The 12,042-nt window shown below is 45.4% G+C and overlaps 1 protein-coding gene and 1 long non-coding RNA gene across 2 annotated transcripts in view; one reads left to right on the forward strand and one right to left on the reverse strand.

Annotated features, from left to right (window-relative positions):
• Window positions 1–6: 6 nt before the first annotated feature.
• Window positions 7–5,793, forward strand: LOC129391489 (uncharacterized). The gene is made up of 2 exons (XR_008615656.1): window positions 7–3,762; window positions 5,112–5,793. It is a non-coding gene; the product is annotated as an uncharacterized lncRNA (long non-coding RNA).
• A 1,370-nt stretch (window positions 5,794–7,163) lies between these two features.
• The window catches only part of SSR1 (signal sequence receptor subunit 1), a 22,788-nt gene continuing 17,909 nt past the window's right edge, over window positions 7,164–12,042 (reverse strand). The window contains exon 8 of the mRNA XM_007101234.4: window positions 7,164–7,921. Within this exon, the coding sequence (XP_007101296.1) occupies window positions 7,854–7,921 (68 nt within the window). The 3' untranslated portion in view covers window positions 7,164–7,853. The remainder of the gene's footprint in view (window positions 7,922–12,042) is intronic.

A 12,042-nucleotide genomic window follows, 5' to 3' on the forward strand; every position in this document is an offset into this window, starting at 1 on the left:
ATCAAAAGTTACTTTTTCTATGAAGAACACATTAATTCAGCTCTACCACTTACAACAAAATCATGAAAAGAAGGAAATTTTCGGTACTGATTCAGTGATATACCAGTGAAGTTAAACCAAAGAGGCATCTCTGCTTACTTAAAAACGTTTAAACGGTCAGAGTATGCAGTCTCTAATTACTGGGAACCGAAACTTAATATGCGCACGCGTGTGTGTGTGTGTGTGTGTGTGTGTGCGTGCGTGTGTACGTATGTATGTGTGTCGGGGGGAGGTGTCTTATGACCATCATTTGAAAAGTCAAAGAGCTCACAGCCAAACAGCACATGCAAAGCTCATCTTAAATCTTTTTCATTCTAGAACAAAACTTGTTACTTGAAATGTCTAAATTTTGTATGTTGAAAATATGTAAAGCTTTTTACAAATTCCAGAGGGAAATTAAGATCGAGATCAGAGATTCCTTTCTTTGCTTAATATTTCAGATGCACTTTGTGCTTCTCAAAGATGAAGACCTAGCAGTAAAACGCACTGGCACTTTACAAATCAATTTGTATTGAACGCAAATCCTTTCAAGATCAGCTTTAATTAGGGATATGCAAATAAAGAGATGCGTTTGAAGACGAGTTTAGGCAGTAGGTTAGACCAATGGAAATAACCAAGAAAAAAGGGTGTTCTTGGGTTTACCAAACTGGAAAAACTGTGATTTCCAGATACTCACTGAGCAGGAACTTTTCTCAAATGTTTCATTAACTTAGTCAGTCCTAAAGGTGGCCAGATAACTTTCTCACAGTCACCAGATAAAACCCACACTGCAGGGCTTCCCTGGTGGCGCAGTGGTTGAGAGTCCGCCTGCCGATGCAGGGGACGCGGGTTCGTGCCCCGGTCCGGGAAGATCCCACGTGCCGCGGAGCGGCTGGGCCCGTGAGCCATGGCCGCTGAGCCTGGGCGTCCGGAGCCTGTGCTCCGCAACGGGAGAGGCCATGACAGTGAGAGGCCCGCGTACCGCAAAAAAAAAACCCCAGACAACCCACACTGCAGAAGAATGTTCTGTCATAAATAGCCTGATTAAAATATACTGCCCGCTAGAATTAAAATAGCAAACACCCAAGACCTCTTGCAGTGCAGTAGGAAATGTAAAAAGAAGGAAGTATTTGGAACCAGAGGTATTTTTGCCTATACTGAATAGATTCGGATTTCTTTAAAGTTGTTAAGATTTTGAAATGGAGAGAACTGAAATCTAATTTAATTCATAGCAGAGGTAAATTAGTAAGAATGTATTAAATACTTAAGGGCAAATCACTGTAGCTGGGCCTCTTTAAGATTTAACGTTGGATAAACAGGAGTCATGTTACTGAAGAAGGACAAGTCAGACTGAGAGATTTATGGAGGGAAATAAACATCTGTGACTTGTTGGTTTGGGGTTACGGTAAAACATTGACGTGAAAGTGAATCACGGGCCGTTAGAAGGGCAGGGCCTAGACGCACAGGTCAAGGCCGGCGAGCGGACGCACACAGGCTGGCGAGGAGGGAGCGGAGATCCCAGGAGAGGTCTTTGGGGCAGAAGCTGGGCTGAAAAGCAGTTAGAAGACTGAAGGCCCGGTGAAGACGGGGAAGCCCGGAGCCCAGGAGGACCAGAACCGGAGCAGCCAGAGGGGCAAGAGAACATGCCAGACTCTGGACGGGAAGCCAGAAGCCAGGACGGGGAGGACGAGGGGACGGAGGCCGGGCCCGGAGAGAAGTCTCCTGAGGATCTGGAGCCGGGACTTGGTGCCAGGAACGGAGGCGCCCCGGGGGGCGGGCGTGGGAAAGCCCTCGAGGCACAGACACGGCCTCTGGCCGCTGGTCCCTGAAAGGGGTCTTCAGGCGCCACCAGGTGTGCTGTCCGGGAGGAATGTGACGAAGGCGGGTCCCCCACCGGAGCCACCCTCGCGCCACCGTGCGCCCTGCAGCTGCGGGACAGCAGCCTCAGCCGCTCCGGGTCACGCTTCCACTCCGTGGGGACAGAAGCCACCCCTCGCAGGGGCACATTTAAAAAACACGACGGTCACGCGGTCGTGAACAGGATGAGAAAGTCACGCAAGACCGTTAAGTACTGCAACTCCGGCGCCGCAGGGGCCGCAGGCCCGCTGCCCGCTCCCCGGGCGCCGAGGACCCGCCCCGCGGGCGATGGCGGCGCGTCCTCGGGAGCCGGAGCCGGCGGCCGGGCGTTCACGTACGCTTGACAGGTGCCCTGACTTCCACGGAAGGGACCCACCTCAGAGTGGAACTACCCAGCAAATCCCGGGAAGGCATCCTGCGCGTCCCCCGCCGCGCAGCACATCTGCGGGGTCGGGGCGGGGCCGGCGGGCCGGGCGGATTAACGCGAAGCTGCGCAAGCGCACCTGCTCCCCGGAGCGCTGCTCCCCGCGAACCGTTTCTCACACTCCTTTGTGACCGGCTTTCAGAGCTTGAGCCCCTATTTTGACAGATGTGATCCAGATGGATGACCGCGCCAATGGGTTTCTGAAAAAACGTTAAGACCGATGATCTCTGGGTGGCTCAGTCTGAGGCCGTAAGCAGTTCCGAGAGGCGTTTCAGAAATGGTGTTTGAACGGCGGGCGATGGCATCTCTGGAACGTGGGCAGCCTCCCCAAGCGTTCCCGGAGCTGCACGTGCAGCCTCCAACGCCCCGGGCAGCCCCCTGACGCCGGTTCTTTAGTAGACCCACTACTAGCGCTGGTCCCCTTACATGTCCATCTTAAGGCGTTTACGCTTTCATTACAAACGAACACCGTTTCACTTTTCTCTTCGGTAGAGTTGGACCATCACTCCACAACGAAGCCCGAAAAGCACTGCCCGCACCTGCCTTGCGCGCGCGTCACGGGCTGGTCCTGCAGCTCTCACCCACGTGCCAGGCCGTGTCCTGGGCACCTCATAGCCCCGGGGGTCAGGCACCCCAGGCTGAAGCCCAGTGCCTCCAGCTCAGAAGAGGGAGCTGGGATTTGAACCCAAGCAGACCGACACGAGTCCATTCGATACCTCAGTCCTATTTCCTTTTGCTAAGTAAACCAGATTTGAGGAGAAAAATCACTTAACGTTTTATCAGGCAAAGGTACGAATCAAACTGGGACTTCCGGGCAGTTCTCAATGTAAAAAACACAGCGAGACGCCAGAGACGAGCTGCCTTCTCAACGTCACCCCTGGTCCCTGGCCAGGGCAGACTCTGTCCCAATCCCCAGGCCGGCACACCACACGCGACCCCACCTCTCTCCGGTCAACCTCACAGGACCGCCAACAATAGACACTGGGCCATCAGCAGGACTCCTGAACACAGCCCTCTGGAAGAGGGCCGGTAAACACTGGCCCACGCTTTCCTGTCTTCTTCAAACCCTTGTGTTAGGTTTCCACGTGAGGGCTGTGAACTAGAGGCCGGGGACAAAAGGCCAGCAAGACGCGAAGACCACGGCCCAGCAGACAGGCCATGAGGCAGGGCGAGGTGACCGCCGTTCACAGGCACCGCAACAGACACCTGCGTGAGGGGCAGCAGGGGACCAGGGCCTCGCCGGGTCACCTTTAGCTGTGGTTTCTCAACTTTAAATAAGGGCTGTCCTTCCCGTGTTCTCCAGGTGATGCTGTTTCCTTTTTAATGCTCCGCTGTGCCCTGCTGAGGGAAACCGCTGTCTGAACAGGAAGACACGACAGACGACTGACCCGCCTCCCAGCTCCATCCCCCTCTGTGTGTAGCCCAAGAACAGGGAGATCGTCACTCTCACCTCTAACACGAAGGTGAGCCTTTCAGTCCTTGAAAATTCAATCAAACTCGAAAACCCACCTTGAAGAAAATGTTTTTAACCATGATTTTGAAATAACCATGAGGTTATCTGAACTTGCTAGTTGCTGGATTCTAGAAAACCAAGTATTTGTTTAAGCTGCCCAAATGCCTGGTTTTATAAAGTCTCCATCTTAAACCTGGTGCAGGGAAGAGAACGTATAAGATCCAGAGTGAGACGGGTCTGAATCCAGAGTCAGTACGAAACCTCGCACAAGCTTCACTCAGAGGTTTCGGGTTTTCCCATGTGTATAAAATGAACAGTATCACTTTCTTTCAGTGGGTTGTTGTGAAGGTTTATGAGATGATAAATGGAAAGGCCCAATGGAACACAGCACGTGGCTGATGTTTAATAAACGACTTCCTTTCCTACTGCCTTAAAAAAAAAAAAAAAGCAGCTAAATGGTACCCAAACCCTAATCGTATTCCTATATGATTCCAAAATCTAAAAGAAAAAAAACTCTAAAACTTCAGATTATGTAATTAACTACTGTGTTAAGTCCAGCCTTTTGTGGAAATGAAAAAGGAGTAAGTCCTGAAGAAATTGTTTACATGTTCACAAGTCAGTCCCCAAGTTTGGTTCTTCCCTTCTGTTGTTCTAAGGATGATGATCTTACTAATACAGATCAGCCTGACAACAGAACCTACATTCCATTCACCTGAATAACCAGGGTCTTGTTTATGTGTCAGGTTGCTCTTCACTAAGCTGGAGATACTAGTTCAAAGAAAAGTAAGATTTTATTTAATAAAATTAGAGCAAATTTATTCATTTTACAGCTATAAATGATGCCGTCCAAAACTGGTAAATTACTTCAAGTGTATCTGGAAATGTCTTTAAATGCAAGGGTGTAATTTATCAAAATCTTGCAGAAATGATGTGTACTCCCAAGTTCATTGGTTAAAAAAAAAAATTACGTTATTTAAATGCTCTAGCCAAATAAATTTTCCTTCATACCAAGGGTATGGATATCACTGTACCACAAAAGATGAATGCTATATAAGAGCCTCACATACTGTTACATTTATCTACTCCTGTACCTCCAAAATAGCACCAGTCATTAAGGAAAGGCTTCAATATATCACCACCGTTTGCTTCTTCCCAACAGAGCCAAAAACACAATTCCAGGCTCATGAATTGCAAATACACCTTTAGGGCAGTGGCTTTTTAAATTTTTTTTTTTTTTTAAAGATCTAAATTTGCCTTTTCCTCCTGTCAAAGTCACTATTTTCTGAAGCTTATTTAAAATGAAAAACTTCACTAGAGTCAAGTCAATGATCCTTTCCTTCTGATTTCTATTTTCCTCAGGCTTCTACCTTGGAGGTACCATTTCCCTCTTCAAGGGGGCAGGAACAGTCTTACAAGTCACTTACTACGTAAGACCATGAAATGAATGATGCAGCTGCACAACCAAGGTGAGATCCATGCTTTATGAACACATTATTCTCACAAGTCCCAGTGACAGGCTTAACACACAAGATTCTCAGTTCATTTTACAGACTCTGGAACCAAGTTGTTCAAAAGATGAATTCTGAAACCATGGTTGGTGTAGCAAATTAATATATCAAAACAAACAAAAACTTCAAATATTTACATTTAAAAAAGACATTTAAAAAACAGGCTACTTATTAAGTAAGTGTGCTTGAACAAACCATGTGTGGAATTGAATTCCATTCATTATGGAGTTAGTTTCTGTTAAACACTGACACTACAGAGACCCCTGGCATCTGAGGACTCAAGAATTTAAGTGTTCCCAATCTATGCTAAAAAATAAAACATGACAGGGCTTCCCTGGTGGCACAGTGGTTGAGAGTCCGCCTGCCGATGCAGGGGACGCGGGTTCGTGCCCCGGTCCGGGAAGATCCCACATGCCGCGGAGCGGCTGGGCCCGTGAGCCACGGCCGCTGGGCCTGCTCGTCCGGAGCCTGTGCTCCGCAACGGGAGAGGCCACAACAGTGAGAGGCCCGCGTACCGCAAAAAAAAAAAATAATAATAAAATAAAACATGACAGATAATTTCCGTGCGCTAATTTGAACCTCAGATATGGAAGGTCTAGTACATATGCAGATTACTCAGGAGTCAGAAGGCCTGGCACTTGTAACTCAGCGTGGCTTTGCCATTGCCTAAGTATCACCAGGAATTCAATAAAATGCTCTGTAGAGATCATTTAAATTTTTTGATTACACCTTACTTCATTATGTCCTAGTAATTTCACAAATTTGGACATTCACAAAAATGTTTTGAAATATATCAATAAAAACCATGCAGTTTCTTAGAGCTCACAGAGCTTTCCAAAATAAACTACTGATCATACAGCCCAATTAAAAACTCAAACACTTTATATTACAGGTATAGAAAGCTTATAGCTCAGCATTGCCAATATAGTTAATTTGACACCTCAGCCCTACTTGCAAAGCGGTTAACAGCTTTACAGTAACTTACTTTATTGTCATTGTCTTTGGCTCAGATGTTTAAGGACTTAAGCAACTTGGAAAGGTTTTTCACTTGTGCTGTTTCGTTGTTTTTTTATGTGGGCATGGGTGCAGGTGGGGATTATAGCAAAGAGGGGTCAGTTCATTACAATGAAGACAGATCCGGAATTAAACAGCTACTAAAATTTCATTTACCATTTCCTTACAAACTGTATGTGGGAGAATATGACTTGAAGACAGAGGGAAAAGAAAAGCCTTGGATGTGTTCGTACTGTTTTACTCTGCTGCTTATCCAGCCTGACAATAACACCAAACTTAATTTACTACCTAGGGCAAGGGCAAACTAAGAGGGATTTTATGAAGCCCAATTAATTTTGGTTCTGATATCTTAAGTGCTTAAAATTTTGGAGTTCTTCAGATTAACTTGAAAAAAAAAAATCAACAACCAAAATACCCCTAAGATTAGATAAAAAACAACTGGTTAACCATTAAAAATTATCCAACTCTTTAACAGGTTAGCATTAGCTGGAATTTTGCTTAGTCTGTAGACCAAGGCAACTTTTCTTAAGCAAGATGCTTCTATTAAGGAGAGAAAAATGCTCTCTTAAAAAAACAAAACAGGGCTTCCCTGGTGGCGCAGTGGTTGAGGGTCCGCCTGCCGACGCAGGGCACACGGGTTCGTGCCCCGGTCCGGGAAGATCCCACATGCCGCGGAGCGGCTGGGCCCGTGAGCCATGGCCGCTGAGCCTGGGCGTCCGGAGCCTGTGCTCCGCAACGGGAGAGGCCACAACAGTGAGAGGCCCGTGTACCGCGAAAAAAAAAAAAAAAAAAAAAAAAAGTGGTCTAAAAATCATCCCAGAGCTCTCTCTTGGGTCAGAAATACAACAGTGGACAACTCAGTTTCCACATATGTACCTTTTTTCTTAAAAAAAAAAAAAAGAGTGAAGTTGGTTTTATATATCAAAACCAGAATATTCATGTTCATAATTTTGGTGCTAGAGATCCCCAAATTCCTTGAACTTATTTGGGAAGGTTTCGGAAGCTGCGCTATATAGTAAACAGCAGCAAAATACCAAAACAGCTCTACTGCTAAAAAGCAGCTACGCCTGCTCGTGCCTTTAGAATACTAGTTGTAAAACAGCAACAACATGCAAATTTGTTCCATCAAGCTGGATTTGCGCTATTCTAAAGAAGAAACATTGTTTTCTTTAAAAACAGTCCAAGGCAGGACATCTACAGTCATACCAGGCAAATGCTGAGTTTTGGGGGAAAATGCCAGAAAATGTCCAAAAGGAAGAGACAATAGCATTATATTTAGTATTCTAAAGGCATGCTTCAGATAGTTCAACAATGATTCTGGTAAGACCAACTGCTCACATACATACACACACACTCACATAGATTTTAATGGTTTTAAAAAAACCAAATTTGTTACTTTAGAAAAATAAATGCAGTGCATTTTCAGCAATGTTATCACCACAGACTCTGATTGCTCAGTCCACACTTGAGTAGTAGTTGCCTTCTGTGGTGATACGGCTTCTCTGCACTAATAATTCCCAGCAGGCCGAAAAACATTAGGGCGGGTTAAGTAAAGACCGAATTGTTGCACAAAGAACATTTACTCATCAGATCCCACCGATCTCTTCTGTGCCCGTTTCCTGGGCAACCTTCTTGGTGAAGCTTTATCTGGAAGAAAAGAGAAAGTTCTGACTTGCCTGGCTATCATGTATGTGTTCAATTCAAAAGCATTTTCCTTCAACTTTACCATTAAGAAAACGACGCACATGCAAGAAGACCATCTAATAATAAATGCCTCTTACCTAGCATAGGTTTCTTAACTAACCTTTAAAACAAGCCTTCAAGAGGTAACTCAAAATGAAACTCTGCACACTCGAAAGCTGCTAGTACATCTTAAAAGTTCTCATCACAAACACAAAAATTGTTTTGGTGACTTTGTATGGTGACAGATGATGACTTACCGTGGTGACCACCTTCCAGTGTGTACAAGTTATCTATCATTATGCTGTATACCTGGAACTAATAAGTCATTCATTATATGTCAGTTAAATCTTTTTGCAATTAGGGTGGGAAAAGATCTAATCTTGATCACTGTAATGTTGAAGCTACCACACAAAATCTTCCTGAATTCTACAGCTCAGCATGTTTATACATGATACATGCATAAGTAAATTCTTTACAAATAGCATAAAAATTTTATATTGGTTACAAATTAAAGACAATATTTATAAATGCAGCACCATGTAGTTTGCATAATTTTTGGTTATTTCGTAAATTTACCTGAAATGAGCAGCAGATTAAAGGAAATTATACAGTACATCAATACTAACAGCATCCTACACACGTAAGCAGTATCTTTTTACTTTTTTCTCTTATGTTAGAGCCTTAGTGTGGTCTATTAAGCAAAAAATAAACTGGTGGGAGTTTCTTCCACTTCTACCCAGTAAGGCGTCATCTAGAAGTTTCTTTAAAAAGTGAAAGACTGGGGCTTCCCTGTTGGCACAGTGGTTGAGAGTCCGCCTGGCGATGCGGGAGACGCGGGTTCGTGCCCCGGTCCGGGAAGATCCCACGTGCCGCGGAGCGGCTGGGCCCGTGAGCCATGGCTGCTGAGGCCGCGTGTCCAGAGCCTGTGCTCCGCAACGGGAGAGGCCACAACAGTGAGAGGGAGCCTGTGCTCCGCAACGGGAGAAGCCACAACAGTGAGAGGCCCGCGACCGCAAAAAAAAAAAAAAAAAAAAAAAAAGTGAAAGACTGTCTTCTCTCTGACCGTCGTCTTTTTCATATTTTCTAGGAGCACCTAACCTATTAGGAACGTAAGTTCCTTGCGGAATAACTTACACATTACAATTATTTTTCCAGCTTAAAAAAATATACAGTAAATGTTTACAAAGAATATTTAGAAGCTAAAAATTCTTTTTTAAAAACTGCTTAAGAATTAATGACTGAAATATCATGTGAGAGCTGGCCTCAGTGCTTTATTGAGTAGGTTGGTAATGATGTGTTTCGGGGGCTCTAGTGCCTAAAGCTGAGCACAGAAGCACTTTTCTGACAAAGAAAGCCTACAACTTTCATCAAATTTTCAGAAAGGTTAGACTACGAATTACTGCATCTTCTACTCCTAAATAATTTTTAAATATAAGCAGCAGCTGAATAATCTTTTTTTTTTTTTTTTTTTTTCAAAAAAATGCTTCAGAATCTAACAGCCACCTGTGTGGACACAGCTGTTACTATGGATGTGAAATGGTCATTACTGAATCCCAACAATGTCAACCCCCTGCAGCAGGGGTTTTTTTTTGTTTGTTTTTTTGTTTTTTTGGGGTTTTTTCTGCGGTTCGCGGGCATCTCACCGCTGTGGCCTCTCCCGTTGCGGAGCACAGGCTCCGGACGCGCAGGCTCAGCGGCCGTGGCTCACGGGCCCAGCCGCTCCGCGGCACGTGGGATCCTCCCAGACCGGGGCACTAACCCGCGTCCCCCGCATCGGCAGGCAGACCCTCAACCACTGCGCCACCAGGGAAGCCCTGCAGCAGGGTTTTAAATACAGGAATACACAAAAAAGAGCCTCGGAGAACCTGCAAAGCCTGTCTGTCCAACACACATGAATTTCACTCCATCAGTAAGACAGCTGATCCAACTTACCTTAACAGTGAGTCTAAAACCTTCCCCTCCCACATGTCTAGCTCATTAGAGTTAAGCAGCAGACAAACGAGACAGACAGAGAGCAGCCTGGAGTCATCCAGCTTTGGGGAAAATGGCTCCAAATGCCTCAACAGCCTAGAAAGTGGCATTTCATTTCAGCAAAGAACAACGAAATGTGTATAATGGTGCTTCTCAGTTATCAAAGGAAACCACCTCCTTCTGACCCCCCCCCAAAACCCTAAAAAACTTAAGAAAAAAAACAGAAAACCTTAAACATGATGTCTCATACTGAAAAACCTTAAACATGATGTCTCATACTGAATAAATGGGGCAGATCCGAAAATGCCTCTCCTGCCCATTTAAAAAAAGACTAAACTGTAGTAAAACTGTTAACTCACTGCAACTTTTTTCACATTAGAAAAGAGAAAGGCAAGATGTTAGCAGCAAGTTAAACTGGTCCCTTTCCACTTTCTCGGACTGCATAATCTAATTTCCTACCTCACCTGTGGGGAAATACTATATAAATAACTTTCAGATGGATTTTTTTAAATTAATGAGATACATGTCACAGTTTTCTAACAGATCCCTGAGTTAAAGTCACATTACACAGAAGACTGCATAGTTAGTTATAGCTTCTGATGAAGGTTCCCCTATGTACACATATGAAACAGCATTTAGCGAAGATCCTATAATTTTTCTATTAAAATCAGCTAACCTGTCACTTACAGTTAAAAGACCTCAGGGAAGTTGAAGCACCCTACTCTGAAATGCAAAACATACAAGAAAAAACTTCTTAGTAATGAGCTCAAACTGTTTCAAGCACCCTTCTTCCTTTACACCCTGAACGAGACTCGTCCCCTGAGACACGTGATATTCTCTCCTTCAACAAGACTTCCTTTGACTCTAAATATGATCCCACCTTCCTAACTTTTACGTTGTCCACATTATTCATTCTAGCACATAATCACATACTATTTCACATATGTGCTTTATTTTCCTCAAGCAGAAATGTAAACTCTGAAAAACAGTAATACATATATTCTTAGCTTCTTTTTAACACACCACTCAGAACCTAGCATAGTGTTATGACACCATAGGTAATACCTACTGAATGAAAATACAGTTATACATGATTGGAATTTTGCTCTGTCAGTGTAATAATTCTCAGCTTTTAAGCTCATGAACAGCAAGTCAGGGAGAAAGATACCATGAAGGCAATCCCCCCAGTCTCCATAAGCAACCCTGCCGCACTGTAGAGGCCACATGGTCTACACTTCCGCCCAATTCCATCTCCTGCCACGTGGAATGCCGGATGATGTGGGAAGTCTGTCCTTACACAGACCCTCAGCTGTCACCTAGGCTCTGTGCGCCAGTGTCTCCATATCCTGGCCCGCCTGTGCTCCAAACATGCTCCCACGCGCTCACTGGGGTTGCACGGGCTCCTCGCACCCAACACATCCAGCGCACACCCATCTCTCCTTGTGCACAGACACTCCTCTTCCTGGAGTCCCTGCTGTTACTGGGACCATCTTCCATCCAGCTGCCCAAACTCAGAGCACCCTGACTCCTCCCTTCCTGCAGCTCCAAAAAGTCAATGAAAGCCCAACCAGCTCCACTTCTGAAATACCTTTCTCTTCCCTTTTAGTCCCATTCACTACTGCCTTAGCTTAGGCCCTAATGGTTCCTCATACGCTTGGTTGAAATCACCTAACTGGTATCCCTGGGTCCACTAGCTCCCACTTGTTAGCCAGCCTCCATGAAACTATCACATAATTTTTTTAAAAAAAACATGAATTTGTTATTTCTCTGCTTTAAAGTATCTGATGGCTGCCATTTGGCTAGAAGGAAAGTCAGAAGGCCGTAGCAGAGCACATTAAAAAAGACTCCCGCTCACAGAACTCAAGAATCGGCCAATGTCAACCCCTTCTGTGAATAATCTCCCTACTCTCCTACCTGGAGAAGGCCCCTCCTATGCTCCTTTTTCTTTTGCGGTATGTGGGCCTCTCACTGCTGTGGCCTCTCCCGTTGCGGGACACAGGCTCCGGACGCGCAGGCTCAGCGGCCATGGCTCACGGGCCCAGCCGCTCCGCGGCATGTGGGACCTTCCCGGACCGGGGCACGGACCCGTATCCCCTGCATCGGCAGGCGGACTC

The sequence above is a fragment of the Physeter macrocephalus genome, chromosome 18 (genome assembly GCF_002837175.3).
Source record: "Physeter macrocephalus isolate SW-GA chromosome 18, ASM283717v5, whole genome shotgun sequence".
Lineage (NCBI taxonomy): Eukaryota > Metazoa > Chordata > Mammalia > Artiodactyla > Physeteridae > Physeter > Physeter macrocephalus.